This window comes from Callospermophilus lateralis, chromosome 1 (assembly GCF_048772815.1).
Source record: "Callospermophilus lateralis isolate mCalLat2 chromosome 1, mCalLat2.hap1, whole genome shotgun sequence".
NCBI classification, from domain to species: domain Eukaryota; kingdom Metazoa; phylum Chordata; class Mammalia; order Rodentia; family Sciuridae; genus Callospermophilus; species Callospermophilus lateralis.
This window is the reverse complement of record NC_135305.1, coordinates 219,254,878-219,275,516: the sequence shown is the minus strand read 5'-3', so window position 1 is coordinate 219,275,516 and position 20,639 is coordinate 219,254,878. Positions and strand designations below refer to the sequence as shown.

General features: G+C 54.7%; 1 protein-coding gene across 1 annotated transcript in view; it reads right to left on the bottom strand.

Moving 5' to 3' along the window:
* Positions 1-20,639, bottom strand: part of Muc16 (mucin 16, cell surface associated) — a 98,753-nt gene that overhangs the window by 16,337 nt on the left and 61,777 nt on the right. The window contains exons 41-81 of the mRNA XM_077110359.1: positions 20,147-20,274; positions 19,957-20,024; positions 18,268-18,440; positions 18,113-18,148; positions 17,508-17,632; positions 17,263-17,330; positions 16,501-16,673; positions 16,328-16,363; positions 15,708-15,874; positions 15,480-15,547; positions 14,726-14,898; positions 14,571-14,606; positions 13,940-14,064; positions 13,712-13,779; positions 12,970-13,142; positions 12,776-12,837; positions 12,203-12,361; positions 11,976-12,043; positions 11,237-11,409; positions 11,069-11,104; positions 10,474-10,598; positions 10,247-10,314; positions 8,968-9,140; positions 8,800-8,835; positions 8,201-8,325; positions 7,974-8,041; positions 7,355-7,527; positions 7,188-7,223; positions 6,595-6,719; positions 6,367-6,434; positions 5,066-5,238; positions 4,898-4,933; positions 4,299-4,423; positions 4,072-4,139; positions 3,328-3,500; positions 3,161-3,196; positions 3,074-3,119; positions 2,563-2,788; positions 2,336-2,403; positions 1,561-1,733; positions 1,422-1,457 (exon numbers count right to left, since the gene is read on the bottom strand). Coding sequence (XP_076966474.1) covers positions 1,422-1,457; positions 1,561-1,733; positions 2,336-2,403; positions 2,563-2,788; positions 3,074-3,119; positions 3,161-3,196; positions 3,328-3,500; positions 4,072-4,139; positions 4,299-4,423; positions 4,898-4,933; positions 5,066-5,238; positions 6,367-6,434; positions 6,595-6,719; positions 7,188-7,223; positions 7,355-7,527; positions 7,974-8,041; positions 8,201-8,325; positions 8,800-8,835; positions 8,968-9,140; positions 10,247-10,314; positions 10,474-10,598; positions 11,069-11,104; positions 11,237-11,409; positions 11,976-12,043; positions 12,203-12,361; positions 12,776-12,837; positions 12,970-13,142; positions 13,712-13,779; positions 13,940-14,064; positions 14,571-14,606; positions 14,726-14,898; positions 15,480-15,547; positions 15,708-15,874; positions 16,328-16,363; positions 16,501-16,673; positions 17,263-17,330; positions 17,508-17,632; positions 18,113-18,148; positions 18,268-18,440; positions 19,957-20,024; positions 20,147-20,274 — 4,272 coding nt within the window. The remainder of the gene's footprint in view (positions 1-1,421; positions 1,458-1,560; positions 1,734-2,335; positions 2,404-2,562; positions 2,789-3,073; positions 3,120-3,160; positions 3,197-3,327; positions 3,501-4,071; positions 4,140-4,298; positions 4,424-4,897; positions 4,934-5,065; positions 5,239-6,366; positions 6,435-6,594; positions 6,720-7,187; positions 7,224-7,354; positions 7,528-7,973; positions 8,042-8,200; positions 8,326-8,799; positions 8,836-8,967; positions 9,141-10,246; positions 10,315-10,473; positions 10,599-11,068; positions 11,105-11,236; positions 11,410-11,975; positions 12,044-12,202; positions 12,362-12,775; positions 12,838-12,969; positions 13,143-13,711; positions 13,780-13,939; positions 14,065-14,570; positions 14,607-14,725; positions 14,899-15,479; positions 15,548-15,707; positions 15,875-16,327; positions 16,364-16,500; positions 16,674-17,262; positions 17,331-17,507; positions 17,633-18,112; positions 18,149-18,267; positions 18,441-19,956; positions 20,025-20,146; positions 20,275-20,639) is intronic.

The window sequence follows — 20,639 nt, the reverse complement described above, 5'->3', positions numbered from 1 at the left end:
AAGAGGAGAGAGCAAGGTGCGGCGACGCACAGGAAGCCCTTTCGTGGTGGCCTTAGGAAGCGACGACGTGAGAAGGGAGGGACCCAAAGGGGGAGGAATGACTCTGCAGAACACGGTCCGGATGTGGCTTGCGCACCAGACGGAGTCACCCAAAGACTGACGGGAACCCCACGGACAAAGGCACCTTAGGAGGGAGGTGGCAGCTTGGTGCAGAGGGTGACGGGAGGCCAGAGTGGAGGCTGTGGGTGTCATCAGAGTGAGGCAGAGAAAGGAAGGGCTTGGGAGACCCCAGAGGGAGGAGGGGTCAGACTGGCTGCGGGGTGGACGCAGGAGGTGAGCAGGAATGGTCAAGCCTGGCTTTCTGTCTCTGCTTTTGGCAACGGAGGAGGAGGTTTGGGGGACCTTCTCCTTAGGGGGTCAGAGACCAGGGGGGCCTGTGTGATGGCCGAGAGGCGAGAGGGCCACAGGTCAGTAACCTCTGGGGGGCATGGGCTGGACCCGGGATTTGGATCCTGAGCACCTAGACGGTCCCTGGAATCCACAGAAATGGGTGCGTTCCTTGGGGAAGGTGAGCGAGCAACGAGAGGAATGATTAGGTGCAAATGGGTCGGTTCCAATCGTACTGGAGCAAAGAGAAGCCTGCATCCTTCCCACCTGGGGCAGGTGGAGCCAGAGAGGGTGCTAAGAAGAATGCGGTGGTCATGGCTGCCCAGGAAAAAGGCCAGGAAGGAGATCCAAGGTGTGTGCTACCTCTTTAAGGGAACGGGGTCAGCAGTGGTGATTGCCGTGTATGAATTTGTGCCTTTCTCTGTACCCCATTCAGTCTGGAGTCGGGGCCTCCTCCCGGGGGATATGTGTGTAGGGGTAGGCGACTTTGCCACCCCTGATTCCTATGCATCTCCTCTGGACTCTTCCCCATCCAAAGAGTGGGTAATCAGGGAGGGCCGGCTGGTTGAGGCGCTCCCAGTTTGGGGGGCAGGGTGGAACCCAGGGATCGGGACTACTATGATTCACAAAATGAAGACAGAGCCCTCACCTGGAAAGGGTCAAAGTCCACTCCTAACCCCAGAGCAGCAGAGGCTTTACTTCAAGTCAAGTCCTGGACGGGAGCTAACTTAGGATCTGCCGCAGCAGGGAAGGACAGCCGCATCCCAGCTCGGCCCTTTACCAGAGAGTGGGTCCTCTCTCTAACTGCAGAAGTTGGGGGAACATACCCCAAGTGCTGGGCTGGGGCCTCCAACATCCAGGAGATGCTCGGGAGGAGACGCCGGGGTCTGGGAACTAGCAGGTACAGCTCCCTGTACATACTGGGTTGGACGGGGCTGGGATTGGGAGTGGAGGCAAGGAGCCCTGGCCTCGAAGGGAGTAGACCGGGCAGAAGCTTGCAGGAGTGAGATCTGAGAGAGACCCGGAATACTCACTGCTGGAGGTAGTGGTCAAGGCCTGGCGGGTATAACCTGTACAGGTAGAAGGAGAAAGAGTTAGAGGGAAGGGCATCGGAGAAGAGAGAAAGAGCATGCAGAACCCACGGAACTGCTGTGAGAGATGGCAGCCCCTCACCATCAACATAGAGACTGTCCTTATCCAGGGTGTAGGGCCCCAGCTGGGAGATGCCCCGGGTGAGCTGGCTCAGTTCCTCGTACAACTGCTTTCTGTCCAGTCCAACACTTGTGGGGCCGGGGCGGTGGGTACAAGCAGCATCCACTCTGGTGGCAGCCCCATCCTTCTCCGGCCTGGGAAGAGCAAGTAAGAGAGACAGCTGTAAGTCGAGAGCCCAGGAAGGGGTCCTGAGTTTTGGGGGAGCAGGTCAGGAGGCAGCCAGAGGCAAAGACAAGTGTGGCAGAGAAGTGAGAGGCCAGACTAAGATCCTGTGAGTGACACTGAGGGCAGAGTCATGGACTCAGGAGTCTTTATTAAATGGCAAGACTTTGAGCCTGCATCCCACAGCACGTGGGCAGGAGTCAGACGCTGGGGACCAGAGAAGAGGTGCAACTGCTGATTAAAACAAGCCGAGAATACAAGTTCACTTTCGTGCTGGGAGAGAAATTAACACTCAGAGAAAATGGCCTCATTGGGAAAGGGAGCAGAGTGAGATTTCAGAAGGACAACCATCACATGGGAGATCCAGTATGGTTGATGGATTCTACAAAATCCAGGGGCGGGGGGGAGTTGAGGGGTGAAGTTGTAGTTTTAGGACACTATTGGTGCTAGAGCCAACAACTCCTGAATTCCACCTCTACTGAAGACAGCCAGAGGACTGAAGGAAGGAAGACGACCAAACTCCTGAGCTGGGGAGCACTTGAGGAAGTCATAGACTGGTACTGGAAGCACTCACCTGAGCAAAGTCAGTCTGCAGCCAGAGTACAGGGGACCCACACTGGTGTTCTTGAACAAGGGTCCGAGCTGTGGAGGAGACAGAGGGGGGAGTGGGTCAGCTGAGAGGTGGGCAATGGCATCATTGGTGGGTGTGGGGATCCTGAGGATACACGTGCATCAGAGGGTGGGACACAGGCAGGCTGGCTCCAGTGGGCAGGACCAGAGTGGGACAGGCACTGTGCTCACCAGGTGCTGCAGGACCTTCTGAGTGGTGTTGAAGGTCAAGGACCCTGGGGGCTGCATGTCGTCCTCGTAGCGCAGGTTGGTGATGGTGAAGTTGAGGGTGAAGGACTCCAGGGGAGGTCCTGAGGCTGCATCAGGGGAGGGAGAGGAGAGGTCCCCTGAGTCAGTCTGGGGTGGACAATGTGGGCAGGCAGGGTCTGTGCCCATGGTCCTCACACCAAGGAGCACACTGCGTGAGGATGTAGGAATGGCTGAGGGTCCTTGGTGCCTAATGTCTAAACCAAGCCTTGATTGCAACATGCTGCAAGTAAGGAGGGAAGGATCTGGAAGCTACAAATCTCTGCTGAAAGAAGTTATTACACAACTCTATTTTTTATGAATTTTTGAACCTACTTTTGTCTGTTTTCCAGCCAAATGACATTTAATGACCTTGGTGTGTGTCCAGGCAACAACACAAGGTAATCACAGCTGAGAACTATCTCACTGGCTTTCCAGCCTGTGACCTGGATCCTACCTTCCCTGACAGCTGGAAATGTGGGCAGGGGTCTGCTGCTTGCCCCCTGGAGGTAAAGGGACCATGACAGGGTGACTGTGGACTCACCAGTGGGAGTAGTTGCTGTGGCCTGGTGGGTGTAACCTGCAGCAGGAGAGGGGGAGAGGGACGGGGGAGAATGAATATGAACGTGTGAGTGGGTAAGGACGAAGCCCACCCAGACGTGGAGGACGAGGGCTCTACCCTACAGCACAGCACGGGTGGCCCCTGCTCACCATTGACATAGAGACTGTTCTGGTCCAGGGCGTAGGGGCCCAGCTGGGTGATGCCGTGGGTCAGTGGGCTCAGCTCCCAGTACAGCTTCTCTCTGTCCAGCTTGGGGCCCACGGGGTCAGGATGGTAGGTGCAGACAGTGTCTACCCTGGTGGCTGACCCATCCTTTTCAGACCTGGGGAGAGCAGGGGGGGATCAGTGCATTTTCAGAGAAAGGTCCAGAGATACCTCTGATTAGAGCAGAAAAGTGACAGAGAAAATGAGAGGCCCTGGAAGGGTGGGAAGCCAGCCTGGTCATCTTGTGCACTGACTTCTGGACGGCCTTCCCCTGGGAGAGGAGTCGGCTGAAGGGAAAATGTTCCTGATGTTTGAAAATAAAAATGCAACCTCATGGCTTGGTGACAGGTGAGTCCCAGGTGGGACAGGTGGAGAACTGGGGTTGTGGATTAAGGCAAATGTAGAAAGTGTGTCTGTCACAAGATATGTCCTGGCAACAAAACCCATCATCTATAGGAAAAGCCCTTCTTGTAAAAGGGAGAGGGAGGGCGGGGACGAGGGTCAGTCATGCTGATGGACAGAGTTTGAGACAGCTCAGACCTTCTGAATGGTGTTGAAGGGTTAAGGGTGGCCTTAGTGCTGGAGCTGATGCGTCCTGACCATCTCTGTGGAGGACGGAAGGACAGGGGGGCAGGAAGGAAGCACCCACACTGCTGGGGCCTGGGAGCACCAGTGACCCTAAGTCTCACCTGAGCAGAGTCAGTCTGCAGCCAGAGTACAGGGGACCCACACTGGTGTTCTTGAACAAGGGTCCGAGCTGTGGAGGAGACAGAGGGGGGACTGGGTCAGCTGAGAGGTGGGCAATGGCATCATTGGTGGGTGTGGGGATCCTGAGGATACAGGTGCATCAGAGGGTGGGACACAGGCAGGCTGGCTCCAGTGTGCAGGACCAGAGTGGGACAGGCACTGTGCTCACCAGGTGCTGCAGGACCCTCTGAGTGGTGTTGAAGGTCAAGGACCCTGGGGGCTGCATGTCGTCCTCGTAGCGCAGGTTGGTGATGGTGAAGTTGAGGGTGAAGGACTCCAGGGGAGGTGCTGAGGCTGCATCAGGGGAGGGAGAGGAGAGGTCCCCTGAGTCAACTGGGGTGGACAATTTGGGCAGGAAGGGACTGTGGCCATGGGCCTCACACCAAGAAGCACACCGGTTGAGGATGTAGGAATAGCTGAGGGTCCTTGGTGCCTAATGTCTAAACCAAGCCTTGACTGTCACATGCTACAAGCACGGAGGGAAGGGTCTGCAAGCTACAATGCTCTGTTGAAAGAATTTATCACATACCTCTATTTTTTATGAATTTTCAAACCTACTTTGGTCTGTTTTTTTACCCAAACGACATTTAATGACCTTGGTATGTGTCCAGACAACAACACAAGGTGATCAGAGCTGAGACCTATCCCACTGACTTTCCAGCCTGAGACCCGGATCCTACCCTCCCTGACAGCTGGAGATGTGGGCAGGGGTCTGCTGCTTGCCCCCTGGAGGTCAAAGGATTTCTGTTAGTGTCACGGTGGACTCACCACTGGGAGTAGTTGCTGTGGCCTGGTGGGTGTAACCTGCAGCAGGAGAGGGGGAGAGAGGAACGGGGGAGAATGAATATGAACGTGTGAGTGGTAAGGACGAAGCCCACCCAGAGGTGGAGGACATGGGCTCTACCCTAGAGCACAGCGTGGGTGGCCCCTGCTCACCATTGACATAGAGACTGTTCTGGTCCAGGGCGTAGGGGCCCAGCTGGGTGATGCTGTGGGTCAGTGGGCTCAGCTCCCAGTACAGCTTCTCTCTGTCTAGTTTGGGGCCCACGGGGTCAGGATGGTAGGTGCAGACAGCGTCCACTCTGGTGGCTGACCCATCCTTCTCAGACCTGGGGAGAGCAGGGGGGATGAGTGCATTTTCAGAGAAAGGTCCAGAGATACCTCTGATTAGAGCAGAAAAGTGACAGAAAAATGAGGAGACCCTGGAAGGGTGGGAAGACAGCCTGGTCATCTTGTGCACTGACTTCTGGACGGCCTCCCCCTGGGAGAGGAGTCGGCTGAAGGGAAAATGTTCCTTAAGGTGGAGAATAAAAATGCAACGTCATGGCTTGAGGACAGGTGAGTCCCAGGTGGGACAGGTGGAGAACAGGAGTTGGGTTTTAGGCAAACTTAGAAAGTGTGTCTGTCACTTGATACATCCTGGCAAGAGAATCCATCATCCAAAGGAAATGCCCTTCTTGTAAAAGGGAGAAGGGAGGGCGGGGACGAGGGTCACTCATGCTGATGGACAGAGTTTGAGAAGGTCAGGAGGGGAAGTGGAAGGGTTAAGGGAGGCCTTGTGGCTAGAGCCTGTTAGAGCCTGTTGAAGGAGGTCTTGCTGAATGACTGGCATTTCCTTCCCATGATCAGAAGAGGCTCTGTGGGTCACTTTCGTAATGGACCTGGATATTGACGGGCCTGATCCTCGAAGTAGCAAAATTGTCATCAGACGTAGGTGTGTTGTGTGCTGCCCATGGCTTGAGCTACGCTCACCTGTTCCTTTGTGATGTTACCCCTTTTCCCTGCTTGGAATAGAATGTTCCTTGGAAATGCGCTTTGTGTGTCCCCTTCTCTAGTTCTGCCTTTGGGTGTGACCTTCCTAGATGTCAGTCAACCTACTGACAGCAGACATCAGGAAACTAGACTCAGCCCCCTGAATCCTGACCCCTTTCCTCCTTTGAATGGCTTTACCTCAATAAAATATTAAGCAGGAGCTCACTCTCACTCTCTCTTTCTGGGGACCCTTAAGGTCAGAAGAGCTGTCACATGACCCCCAAAGAAAAAGGTATCTTGTCTCTTGTGTGTTTATTTCACGTAGCCATTTCCCCTGGAGTGACCGTGAGTATTTTTGTCACAAGGAACCCAACAGGAGCTGATGCCTCCTGAGGCCATCTCTGAGGAGGACGGAAGAACAGGGGGGCAGGAAGGAAGCACCCACACTGCTTAGTCCTGGGAGCACCAGTGATCCCAAGTCTCACCTGAGCAGAGTCAGTCTGCATCCAGAGTACAGGGGACCCACACTGGTGTTCGTGAACAAGGGTCCGAGCTGTGGGGGAGACAGAGGGGGGACTGGGTCAGCTGAGAGGTGGGCAATGGCACCATTGGTGGGTGTGGGGATCCTGGAGGATACAGGTGCATCAGAGGGTGGGACACAGGCAGGCTGGCTCCAGTGGGCAGGACCAGAGTGGGACAGGCACTGTGCTCACCAGGTGCTGCAGGACCCTCTGAGTGGTGTTGAAGGTCAAGGACCCTGGGGGCTGCATGTTGTCCTCGTAGCGCAGGTTGGTGATGGTGAAGTTGAGGGTGAAGGACTCCAGGGGAGGTGCTGAGGCTGCATCAGGGGAGGGAGAGGAGAGGTCCCCTGAGTCAGTATGGGGTGAACAAAGTGGCCAGGCAGGGTCTGGCCATAGTCCTTACACCAAGGAGCACACCGCTTGAGAAATTTGCAATGGCTGAGGGTCCTTTGTGCCTAATGTCTAAACCAAGCCTTGACTGTCACATGCTACAAGGAAGGAGGGAAGGGTCTGCAAGCTACAATGCTCTGTTGAAAGAATTTATCACATACCTCTATTTTTTATGAATTTTCAAATCTACTTTTGTCTGTTTTTTTACCCAAACGACATTTAATGACCTTGGTGTGTGTCCAGGCAACAACACAAGGTGATCACAGTTGAGACCTAACCCCCTGGATTTCCAGCCTGTGACCTGGATCCTACCCTCCCTGACGCTGCAGATGTGGGCACGGATCTGGTGCATGCCCTTGAGGTAAAGGGACCATGCAGGGTCACTGTGGACTCACCAGTGGGAGTAGTTGCTGTGGCCTGGTGGGTGTAACCTGCAGCAGGAGAGGGGGAGAGGGACGGGGGAGAATGAATATGAACGTGTGAGTGGGTAAGGACAAAGCCCACCCAGACGTGGAGGACGAGGGCTCTACCCTACAGCACAGCACGGGTGGCCCCTGCTCACCATTGACATAGAGACTGTTCTGGTCCAGGGCATAGGGGCCCAGCTGGGTGATGCCGTGGGTCAGTGGGCTCAGCTCCCAGTACAGCTTCTCTCTGTCTAGTTTGGGGCCCATGGGGTTGGGATGGTAGGTGCAGACAGCGTCCACTCTGGTGGCTGACCCATCCTTCTCAGACCTGGGGAGAGCGGGGGGGGATCAGTGCATGTTCAGAGAAAGGTCCAGAGATACCTTTGATTAGGACAGAAAAGTGACAGAGAAAATGAGGAGGCCCTGGAAGGGTGGGAAGCCAGCCTGGTCATCTTGTGCACTGACTTCTGGACGGCCTCCCCCTGGGAGAGGAGTCGGTTGAAGGGAAAATGTTCCTGAATGTGGAGAATAAAAATGCAACCTCATGGCTTGGGGACAGGTGAGTCCCAGGTGGGACAGGTGGACAACTGGAGTTGGGGATTTAGACAGAATTTGAGACAGGTCCGGAGGGGAAGTGGAAGGGTCAAGGGAGGCCTTGGTGCTGGAGCTGGTGCCTCCTGAGGCCATCTCTGAGGAGGACAGGAAGGACAGGGGGGCAGGAAGGAAGCACTCACACTGCTTCGGCCTGGGAGCACCAGTGACCCTAAGTCTCACCTGAGCAAAGTCAGTCTGCATCCAGAGTACAGGGGACCCACACTGGTGTTCTTGAACAAGGGTCCGAGCTGTGGAGGAGACAGAGCGGGGACTGGGTCAGCTGAGAGGTGGGCAATGGCATCATTGGTGGGTGTGGGGATCCTGAGGATACAGGTGCATCAGAGGGTGGGACACAGGCAGGCTGGCTCCAGTGGGCAGGACCAGAGTGGGACAGGCACTGTGCTCACCAGGTGCTGCAGGACCTTCTGAGTGGTGTTGAAGGTCAAGGACCCTGGGGGCTGCATGTCGCCCTCGTAGCGCAGGTTGGTGATGGTGAAGTTGAGGGTGAAGGACTCCAGGGGAGGTGCTGAGGCTGCATCAGGGGAGGGAGAGGAGAGGTCCCCTGAGTCAGTCTGGGGTGGTCAATGTGGGCAGGCAGGGTCTGTGCCCATGGTCCTCACACCAAGGAGCACACTGGTTGAGGATGTAGGAATGGCTGAGGGTCCTTGGTGCCTAATGCCTAAACCAAGCCTTGATTGCCACATGGTACAAGCACGGAGGAAAGGATCTGGAAACTACAAATCTTTGATGAAATAGTGTATCACACACCTCTATTTTTCATGTATTTTTGTACCTACATTTGTCTGTTTTTTCACCCAAATGACATTTAATGACCTTAGTGTGTGTCCAGGCAATAACACAAGGTGATCGCAGCTGAGACCTATCCCACTGGCTTTCCAGCCTCTGACCTGGATCCTACCCTCCCTGACAGCTGGAGATGTGGGTAGGGGTCTGCTGCTTGTTCCTTGGAGGTCAAGGGACCATGACAGGGTCACTGTGGACTCACCACTGGGAGTAGTTGCTGTGGCCTGGTGGGTGTAACCTGCAGCAGGAGAGGGGGAGAGGGACGGGGGAGAATGAATATGAACGTGTGAGTGGTAAGGACGAAGCCCACCCAGACGTGGAGGATGTGGGCTCTACCCCCTACAGCACAGCACGGGTGGCCCCTACTCACCATTGACATAGAGACTGTTCTGGTCCAGGGCGTAGGGGCCCAGCTGGGTGATGCCGTGGGTCAGTGGGCTCAGCTCCCAGTACAGCTTCTCTCTGTCTAGTTTGGGGCCCACGGGGTCAGGATGGTAGGTGCAGACAGCGTCCACCCTGGTGGCTGACCCATCCTTCTCAGACCTGGGGAGAGCAGGGGGGATGAGTGCATTTTCTGAGAAAGGTCCAGAAATACCTCTGATTAGAGCAGAAAAGTGATAGAGAAAATGAGGAGACCCTGGAAGGGTGGGAAGCCAGCCTGGTCATCTTGTGCACTGACTTCTGGACGGCCTCCACCTGGGAGAGGAGTCGGCTAAAGGGAAAATGTTCTTGAAGGTGGAGAATAGAATTCCAACCTCATGGCTTGGAGATAGGTGAGTTCCGGGTGGGACAGGTGGAGAACTGGAGTTGGGAATTAAAGCAAACGTAGAAAGTATATACATCCTGGCACGAGAATCCATCATCTAGAGGAAATGCCCTTCTTGTAAAAGGGAGAAGGGAGGTGGGAGACGAGGGTCAGTCATGCTGATGGACAGAATTTGAGACAGGTCAGGAGGAGAGAGTGGAAGGGTTAAAGGAGGCCTTGTGGCTAGAGCCTGTTAGAGGCTACTAATAGGAGGTCTCGCTGAGCGACTGTCATTTCATTCCCATGATCAGAAGAGGCTCTGTGGGTCACTTTCGTAGTGACCTGTTTATTGACTGGCCTGATCCTCGAAGTAGCAAAATTGTCTTCAGACGTAGGTGTTTTGTCCATGGATTGAGCTACGGTCACCTTTTCCTTTGTGATATTACCCTTTTGCCCTGTTTGGAATAGAATGTTCCTTGGAAATGCGCTTTGTGTGTCCCCTTCTCTAGTTCTGCCTTTGGGTGTGGCCTTCCTAGATGTCAGTCAACCTGCTGACAGCAGACATCAGGAAACTAGACTCAGCCCCCTGAATCCTGACCCCAGCTTCATTTGAGTGGCTTTACCTCAATAAAATATTAAGCAGGAGCTTACTCTCTCTTTCTGGGGACTCTTAAAGTCAGAGTAGGGGTCACAGGACCCCGCAACAAAAAGGTATCTTGTCTCTTGTGTGTTTATTTCATGTAGCCATTTCCCTGGAGTGACTCTGAGTGTTTTTGTTGCAAGGAACCCAACAGGAGCTGACGCCTCCTGAGACCATCTCTGCGGAGGACAGGAAGGACAGGGGGGCAGGAAGGAAGCACCCACACTGCTGGGGCCTGGGAGCACCAGTGAATCTAAGTCTCACCTGAGCAAAGTCAGTCTGCAGCCAGAGTACAGGGGACCCACACTGGTGTTCGTGAACAAGGGTCCGAGCTGTGGAGGAGACAGAGGGGGGACTGGGTCAGCTGAGAGGTGGGCAATGGCATCATTGGTGGGTGTGGGGATCCTGAGGATACAGGTGCATCAGAGGGTGGGACACAGGCAGGCTGGCTCCAGTGGGCAGGACCAGAGTGGGACAGGCACTGTGCTCACCAGGTGCTGCAGGACCTTCTGAGTGGTGTTGAAGGTCAAGGACCCTGGGGGCTGCATGTTGTCCTCGTAGCGCAGGTTGGTGATGGTGAAATTGAGGGTGAAGGACTCCAGGGGAGGTGCTGAGGCTGCATCAGGGGAGGGAGAGTAGAGGTCCCCTGAGTCAGTCTGGGGTGGACAATGTGGGCAGGCAGGGTCTGTGGCCATGGGCCTCACACCAAGGAGCACACTGCATGAGGATGTAGGAATGCCTGAGGGTCCTTGGTGCCTAATGTCTAAACCAAGCCTTGATTGCAACATGCTGCAAGTAAGGAGGGAAGGATCTGGAAGCTACAAAGCTCTGATGAAATAGTGTATCACACACCTCTACTTTTTATGAATTTTGAACCTATCTTGTCTGTTTTTTCACCCAAACGACATTTAATGACCTTGGTGTGTGTCCAGGCAACAACACAAGGTGATCACAGCTGAGACCTACCCCACTGGCTTTCTGGCCTGTGACCCGGATCCTACCCTCCCTGACAGCTAGAGATGTGGGTAGGCGTCTGCTGCATGCCCTTGTTGTCAAGGGACCATGACAGGGTCACTGTGGACTCACCAGTGGGAGTAGTTGCTGTGGCCTGGTGGGTGTAACCTGCAGCAGGAGAGGGGGAGAGGGACGGGGGAGAATGAATATGAACGTGTGAGTGGTAAGGACGAAGCCCACCCAGACGTGGAGGATGTGGGCTCTACCCCCTACAGCACAGCACGGGTGGCCCCTACTCACCATTGACGTAGAGACTGTTCTGGTCCAGAGCGTAGGGGCCCAGCTGGGTGATGCCGTGGGTCAGTGGGCTCAGCTCCCAGTACAGCTTCTCTCTGTCCAGCTTGGGGCCCACGGGGTCAGGATGGTAGGTGCAGACAGCGTCCACTCTGGTGGCTGACCCATCCTTCTCAGACCTGGGGAGAGCAGGGGGGATGAGTGCATTTTCAGAGAAAGGTCCAGAAATACCTCTGATTAGGACAGAAAAGTGACAGTGAATATGAGTTGGCCCTGGAAGGGTGGGAAGCCAGCCTGGTCATCTTGTGCACTGACTTCTGGACGGCCTCCCCCTGGGAGAGGAGTTGGTTGAAGGGAAAATGTTCCTGAATGTGGAGAATAAAAATGCAACCTCATGGCTTGGGGACAGGTGGGTCCCAGGTGGGACAGGTGGAGAACAGGAGTTGGGTTTTAGGCAAACGTAGAAAGTGTGTCTGTCACAGGATACATCCTGGTAAGAGAATCCATCATCTAGAGGAAATGCCCTTCTTGTAAAAGGGAGAAGGGAGGGCGGGGACGAGGGTCAGTCATGCTGATGGACAGAATTTGAGAAGGTCAGGAGGGGGGTGGCAGGGTTAAGGGTGGCCTTGGTCCTGGAGCTGATGCCTCCTGAGGCCATCTCTGAGGAGGACAGGAAGGACAGGGGGGCAGGAAGGAAGCACCCACACTGCTGGGGCCTGGGAGCACCAGTGACCCTAAGTCTCACCTGAGCAAAGTCAGTCTGCAGCCAGAGTAGAGGGGACCCACACTGGTGTTCGTGAACAAGGGTCCGAGCTGTGGAGGAGACAGAGGGGGGACTGGGTCAGCTGAGAGGTGGGCAATGGCATCATTGGTGGGTGTGGGGATCCTGAGGATACAGGTGCATCAGAGGGTGGGACACAGGCAGGCTGGCTCCAGTGGGCAGGACCAGAGTGGGACAGGCACTGTGCTCACCAGGTGCTGCAGGACCTTCTGAGTGGTGTTGAAGGTCAAGGACCCTGGGGGCTGCATGTCGTCCTCGTAGCGCAGGTTGGTGATGGTGAAGTTGAGGGTGAAGGACTCCAGGGGAGGTCTTGAGGCTGTATTAGGGGAGATACAGGAGAGGTCCCCTGAGTCAGTCTGGGGTGGACAATGTGGGCAGGCAGGGTCTGTGCCCATGGTCCTCACACCAAGGAGCACACTGGTTGAGGATGTAGGAATGGCTGAGGGTCCTTGGTGCCTAATGTCTAAACCAAGCCTTGACTGTCACATGCTGCAAGCAAGAAAGGAAGGGTCTGGAAGCTACTAAGCTCTGATGAAATAGTTTATCACACACCTCCATTTTCATGTATTTTTCAACCTACTTTTTTTTTGTTTTTCCACTCAAACATCATTTAATAATTTGGTGTGTGTCCAGGCAACAACACAGAGTGATCAGAGCTGAGACCTATGCCACTGTCTTTCCAGCCTAAGACCCAGAGCCTACTCTCCCTGACAGCTGGAGATGTGGGCAGGGGTCTGCTGCTTTCCCCCTGGAGCTCAAGGGATTTCTGTTAGGGTCACTGTGGACTCACCAGTGGGAGTAGTTGCTGTGGCCTGGTGGGTGTAACCTGCAGCAGGAGAGAGGGAGAGAGGCGTGGGGGAGAATGAATATGAACGTGTGAGTGGTAAGGACGAAGCCCACCCAGACGTGGAGGATGTGGGCTCTATCCTACAGCACAGCACGGGTGGCCCCTGCTCACCATTGACATAGAGACTGTTCTGGTCCAGGGCGTAGGGGCCCAGCTGGGTGATGCCATGGGTCAGTGGGCTCAGCTCCCAGTACAGCTTCTCTCTGTCCAGCTTAGGGTCCATAGGGTCTGGATGGTAGGTGCAGATAGCGTCCACTCTGGTGGCTGACCCATCCTTCTCAGACCTGGGGAGAGCAGGGGGGATGAGTGCATTTTTCAGAGAAAGGTCCAGAGATACCTCTGATTAGGACAGAAAAGTGACAGTGAATATGAGGAGGCCCTGGAAGGGTGGGAAGCCAGCCTGGTCATCTTGTGCACTGACTTCTGGACGGCCTCCCCCTGGGAGAGGAGTCGGCTAAAGGGAAAATGTTCCTGAAGGTGGAGAATAAAAATGCAACGTCATGGATTGGGGACCGGTGGGTCCCAGGTGGGACAGGTGAAGAGAACTGGAGTTGGAGATTTAGGCAAATGTAGAAAGTGTGTCTGTCACAAGATACATCTTGGCAACAGAATCCATCATCTAAAGGATATGCCCTTGTAAAAGGGAGAAGGGAGGGAGGTCACAAGGGTCAGTCATGCTGATGGACGGAGTTTGACACAGGTCAGGAGGGGAAGTGGAAGGGTTAAGGGAGGCCTTGGTGCTGGAGCTGGTGCCTCCTGAGGCCATCTCTGAGGAGGACAGGAAGGACAGGGGGGCAGGAAGGAAGCACCCACACTGCTTAGTCCTGGGAGCACCAGTGACCCTAAGTCTCACCTGAGCAGAGTCAGTCTGCAGCCAGAGTAGAGGGGACCCACACTGGTGTTCTTGAACAAGGGTCCAAGCTGTGGAGGAGACAGAGGGGGGACTGGGTCAGCTGAGAGGTGGGCAATGGCATCATTGGTGGGTGTGGGGATCCTGGAGGTTACAGGTGCATCAGAGGGTGGGACACAGACAGGCTGGCTCCAGTGGGCAGGACCAGAGTGGGACAGGCACTGTGCTCACCAGGTGCTGCAGGACCTTCTGAGTGGTGTTGAAGGTCAAGGACCCTGGGGGCTGCATGTCGTCCTCGTAGCGCAGGTTGGTGATGGTGAAGTTGAGGGTGAAGGACTCCAGGGGAGGTGCTGAGGCTGCATCAGGGGAGGGAGAGGAGAGGTCCCCTGAGTCAGGTCTGGGGTGGATTTTGCGGGCAGGCATGATCTGTGGTCACAGCCTGAGATCAGGGAGGATCTCACTGGAGACTACCGCAATGGATTAGTGTCCTTGGGGCCCACGCCCTGCCCCACCATTGTGGATCACATTCAGTCATCGAATCCTAAAGGTAGGGAGGGGAAGATGTGGAACCTCCAAAGCTTTAAGGAGACAGTTGAACATCTAATATTTTATTTCTGGTAATTCTACTGAATTGTTCATTTATTACTTTCATCTCTCCACCCAATTATCAATCAGTGGCATTTTCTCTATTTCCAAGGAAATATGGCCAGAAGTGTCCAACGACACGGTGGTGATAGTATGATTGCAGGGACTTCCCAGCCTGTGACCCCAACTTCTTCCTTCCTGGACCGCTGGCGATGTGGTCAGGGCCTGTTGCTTCCTTCCCTGGCTGTGGGACTTCTGAGGGCCACTGACTACTCACCACTGGTGGTGGTCATCACAGTCCGGTGGGTGTAACCTGCAGAGAGCCAGAGAGAGTGAGTGTGAGGAGGTGCTGGGTGGGGAGGAGGACTGAGGAGGCTTGGAAGGGGATGCTGTGGGCTTCACCATGCAGCAGAGCAAGACGGCCCTGCTCACCATTGACGTAGAGACTGTTCTGGTCCAGGGTGTAGCTGCCCAGCTGAGTGACCCCTTGTGTGAGCAGGCTCAGCTCCCAGTACAGCTGCTCTCTGTCCAGCTTGGGTTCCAAGGGGTTAGGATGGTAGGTGCAGACTGTGTGCACTCCTGTGGCTGAGCCATTCTTTTCAGACCTGGGGGAGAATGGAGAGGAAGCGGAATGAGAGCCTTTTCAGGAAAGGGGCCAGGAATACTGCCACCAAGAAGGGAAAATGGTAGAGGCCATGAGAAGGCCCGCAGAAGGGTGAGAGGTCAGACACAGGTTCTCCGAGGGCACTGGCTTCTGAACAGCTGGCCACTGCGACAGAGTTGGCAGGTGTGAAAATGGATCCTGAATTTCAAAGATGAAACATGCCACCTCATGGCTTGGGGACAGGCAGTTCCCAAGGTGGGACAGGTGGAGAACTGGAGTTGGGGATTACAGCAAACGTAGAAAGTGTGTCTGTCACAAGATACATCCTGGCCACAGAATCCATCATCTAGAGGAAATGCCCTTCTTGTAAAAGGGAGAAGGGAGGGCGGGGACGAGGGTCAGTCATGCTGATGGACAGAGTTTGAGAAGGTCAGGAGGGGAAGTGGAAGGGTCAAGGGAGGCCTTGGTGCTGGAGCTGGTGCCTCCTGAGGCCATCTCTGAGGAGGACAGGAAGGACAGGGGGGCAGGAAGGAAGCACCCACACTGCTGGGGCCTGGGAGCACCAGTGATCCCAAGTCTCACCTGAGCAAAGTCAGTCTGCAGCCAGAGTAGAGGGGACCCACACTGGTGTTCTTGAACAAGGGTCCGAGCTGTGGAGGAGACAGAGGGGGGACTGGGTCAGCTGAGAGGTGGGCAATGGCACCATTGGTGGGTGTGGGGATCCTGGAGGATACAGGTGCATCAGAGGGTGGGACACAGGCAGGCTGGCTCCAGTGGGCAGGACCAGAGTGGGACAGGCACTGGGCTCACCAGCTGCTGCAGAGTCTTCTCTGTGCTGTTGAAAATCCAAGACCCTGGGGGCTGCATTTCCTCCTCATAGCGCAGGTTGGTGATGGTGAAGTTGAGGGTGAAGGACTCCAGGCGAAGTCCTGAGGCTGCGTCCGTGGAGGGAGTCAAGAGGTCCCCTTGAGTCAGGTCTGGGTGGACATAGTGGATAGACAGGGTCTGTGGCCCTGGTCCTTCAATCAGGGACCCTCTCACTTTAGAATACAGCAAGCCCTGGGAGTTCTTGGGTCCCAACCCCTAAATCAGTTGTGGTCCATCCTGGATTATCACACACCGCAGGCCATGAAGGACCAATCTGGAAACCAGAAAGCTCTGATGAAAGAATTTTTAAAATACTTGTATTTTTCCATCAAATTCTGCACCTACTTTTTTTCCGTTCATTCACCCAAAGTACATTTAATGACCTTGGTGTGTGTCCAGGCAACAACACAAGGTGATCAGAGCTGAGACCTATCCCACTGGCTTTCCAGCCTGTGACCTGGTTCCTGTCCTCCCTGACAGCTGGAAACGTACGTAGGCAGGGGTCTGCTGCTTGGCCCCCCGGAAGTCAAGGGATTTCTCTTAGGGTCACTGTGTGGACTCACCACTGGGAGTAGTTGCTGTGGCCTGGTGGGTGTAACCTGCAGCAGGAGAGGGGGAGAGAGGGGAGTGGGGAGAATGAATATTATGAATTGTGAGTTGGTAAGGACCCAGGCAGCGCAGACCTGGAGGACGCCCCGGGCTCTACCACACAGCAGAACCGATGGCCGCTGCTCACCATTGACATAGAGACTGTTCCTCTCCAGGGTGTAGGGGCCCAGCTGGGTGATGCCGTGGGTCAGCTGGCTCAGCTCCCAGTACAGCTGCTTTATGTCCAGCTTGGAGCCCACAGGGTCAGGACGGTAGTTACAGACTGCGTCCACCCTGGTGGCCAATCCATCTTTCCTGGGTCTGAGTAGGAAGGGCGAGAGGAATGACAATAAACAGCTCTTCATGGAGCGGTTCTTTGGTTCTTGGGGACAGGGGAGGAAGGGGCACTGATATGAGAAGCCGGACAGAGAGGGGAATTAGGAGACCCAGAGCCTCCAAGTGCAGTGATTTCTGGCCACTCCGACTGCCAGAAGCGCTGGTCTGGGGAGAAACACTACGTCATGAGGCAGAAACCTGCGTCCTCATGGCGTGGGCCAGCTGAGCTCCCACCCGAGGCAGGTGGAATCTGGAACTGGACTCAATCAAGCAGTCTTAACAGAAATTTTGGGCAGAACTGGAAGCCTAAGTGAAGGCCCATCCTTGTGGAACGCTCAGAGGGGAAAGTCTTAATTTAGAAAATGTGACTTGGTGGGGTCCCATCCAGCTACTGGGCTTTGCAGAATTCCAGGACTTATCGGGGAGAAGGTGGTAGAATCGGAACACATCTTGGTTACCCAGAGGATGCCGTAATGCCCAAAGATGTCCAAAAGGGAGTGCAGGAGGAAGATGACCCCACTGCCCGGTTTGGGAACACTTGGGACATCTGTTGGCTGTGGCTCTAAGGTCTCACCTGAGCAAAATCACTTTGCAGTCAGAGTACAAGGGACCCACGCTGGTGTTTTTGAACAAGGGCCCTAGCTATGGAAGAGAGAGTAAGAGATTAGGAGATGCATGGCTCCGTGCTCATCCTTGACAGGGGTCGTCCTCAGTGAAGGAGGCTTAGGATATGGGAAGAGGGGCAGCAGTGACTGGGCGGGGCTTGAGAGATGTGGGGCAGGGCAGGAATGAGTGGAGACGGGGGCTGGATGCTCTCACCTGGAGCTGCAGAGCCTTCTCTGTGGTCTTGAAGGTCAAGGACCCTGGGGGCTGCATGTCCTCCTTGTACTGCAGGTTGGTGATGGTGAAGTTGATGGTGATGGACTCTAGGGCCAGTCCCGTCACTACAGCAGGGAAGAGGAGAGGGGAGAGCCCACACTGAGTCAGGCCTGGGGTGGATATAGCAGGCAGGCAGGTCTGTGGCCACAGGCCTGACACCAGTGACCGTCACACTGGAGACCAGAGCAGTGGACGAGGGTCCTGGGGGCCTAATGCTTGAATCACCAGTGTGGCCTATGCTTGGTCATCACATACTGCAGGTAAAGAGGGAACAATGTGGCAGTTCTTATTTGCAGCAATTCTAGTGAGTTGTCCGGTTATTTCTTTCATCTCTCCACCCAATTATCATTCAGTGACATTTCTCTGTTTCCAAGGAAATATGGCCAGAAGTGTCCAATGACATGGTGGTGATAATATGATTGCAAGGACTTCCCAGCCTGTGACCCCAACTTCTTCCTTTCTGGGCCATTGATGATGAGGTCAGGGTTTAGTGCTTCCTTCTCTGGCTGTGGCTGGGGGACTTCGGAGGGCCACTGACTACTCACCACTGGTGGTGGTCATTGCAGTCCGGTGGGTGTAACCTGCAGAGAGCCAGAGAGAGTGACCTTGAGGAGGTGCTGGGAGGGGAGGAGGACTGAGGAGGCTTGGAAGGGGATGCTGTGGGCTCTACCATGCAGCAGAGCAAGATGGCCCTGCTCACCATTGACGAAGAGACTGTTCCGGTCCAGGGTGTAGCTGCCCAGCTGAGTGACCCCTTTGGTGAGCAGGCTCAGCTCCCAGTACAGCTGCTCTCTGTCCAGCTCTGGAGCCCCCGATTTCTGGTGGTGGGTGCAGAGCACGTCTACGCTCGTGGCGGCGCCGCCATTCTTTGGCCTAGAAATGGTGGAGTGGGTAACCAGGAATGGGTTGGGGAGAAAGCGTGCTTGGAGCCTGGGGGTGTGACAGGAGGCAGCGTGAGGAAATGAGAAGCCTGATACAGAGGAAAGAAGCCAGAGTTTGAGGATCTGGTGGCTCCTTGGTGGTTCTCAGCCTGTGGAAGGAGGAATCTGGGAACGCAGACAAGGGGACCGCCTGATGCGTTTCTCTGGCAGAACCACAGGAGTGCCACAGGTCGCGCCAGAAGGCGGTGTAGCTCTAACGCCCTGGATGCTGCTTGTTCCCACCCCGTGGAACGCCCTTCCCTTCACCTCCTGGATCCAGGCCTCGCCTCCGGTGCCCTGTACTTCATGATCCATTCTCACCAAGGCTGCTAATTCTCACTCTAGCTGCAAATCTTTTCTTGTTAGACATTTGCTGAAATTCACCTATGGATCTCTCCCCTCTGGGAGTGAATTCCCAATGTCCTGCTGTGAATCTGGGCACATCCATAGGCTGGCCCCACTGCTGCCCACTCTGCCCCCTCCTGTGCGGCTAGGATTTCTGCTCTGCCTCTGGCTACGCTTCCCCCACCTACTTTCCCTGCAGCAGACTTGGGACATCACCTTCCCCCTCCAGGTAAGAGCATCTCGTCTCCTCCTTGACTCGTCACCCTTCCCTCCTCTCGATACGTCAGCAGTCTCTCTGGGCCTGTTTGTCAGCTATAAGATGGGCATCATGTAATAATACGGGGTACTGATGTGCATTGTGAGGACTGAAGCTGTTGGTATAGACACGGGGCGCTGTGGCTCTTCTCAAGGAGGAGGCCGGGCAGCACTGTGGGGAAAGGCACATGCTTCCCCTAGACGTGAATCCTGGTCCTGTACCTGGCAGGTCCTTAGTTCTGGGTTTTCAGTGCCTTTTCTGTGCCTTGGCTTCTCATTTGTAAAATTGGGATAATTATCATGATTTTGAAATCTGGTGCTTCTAAACTAGGGGCAACTTGTACCCTTGAGGGACATTTGGTAAGGTCTGGAGTCATTTTGGGTGGGGAGAGGATGGGGTCCAATAGGCATCTAGCTTGTAATTTAGAGGCGAAGATGCTGATCAACGCCCTACGATGCAGAGGACAGCCACCTACAATAAGAATGGTTCAGAATCTCCATGGTGCCAATGTGGGAAGACCCCCGGTCCTTCACCCCAGTGTCTGGCACATACTAATTGCTTATTTTGCATTGACCTTCAGGGAAAGATAGATGTCGCGGGCTATATTTCTATGCTGTAGGCGTGTCCTTTGTAAAGAAGATTGGTTCATATTTCCAAGTTGCCCGTTTCCTCAGTTTGTTTCTAGGAAATACCTAGGAGACTTGAGGCTCAGGAGGATGAGGTCTGGGCAATGGGCCTGGGTGGGAGAGGAATGCAAGGAGAATCTCCCAGGAAAGGGCCAAGTCAAAGGGAGGACTTAGTCCTAATGAATTACACATAAGAATCTCCACCATGTCTCCCTCCTGGACATCTTCTCTGGAGATTTTACCTGAGAGAGATCAGTCTGCAGCCAGAGTACTGCAGGCCAACACTGGTGCTCTGGAACAGGGACCTGAGCTGTGGATAGAAGTGAATAGAACACATGAGTGGGAGGGGCCCGCGACGAATGGGTGGGGCTACGACGAGTGGGCGTGGCTAGGCGAGTGGGCGGGGCAAGGGGAAGTGGGTGGGTCTCTCACCAGCTTCTGCAGAGCCTTCTCGGTTTTGTTGAACTTAACAGAGCCTGGGAGCTGCATATCCTCCGCGTAAAGCAGGTTGGTGATGGTGAAGTTAAGGCTGAATGACACCAGAGCAGCGCCAGAGACTGCTGTGAGATTGGGGGAGAAGTTAAGCCCCGGGTTATACTGCGAAGTAGATTTGGGGGTTTAGGAGGACTCCAAGTCCATATCCCTAGTACCCAGTGTATTCACATCTGGGATAAGAGATCAGAATGTCTCTCCTCCAATAGGAAGAATTGTCTCTCCACTTTATTTTGAAAGATGCCACCACCACCACCACCACAACAATGACAATGACAATAAGTAGCAGTAATAATAATAATAATGTCGGGTAGAGCTCAGTCCCTGCTACCCCTTGGTCTTAAGCATTCTCCATCCAGTACCTCATGTATTCTCTCACACAATCCCTGGAGGTGAGTCCTATCACTGACTCCTAACTGCCAGAGGATGAAAA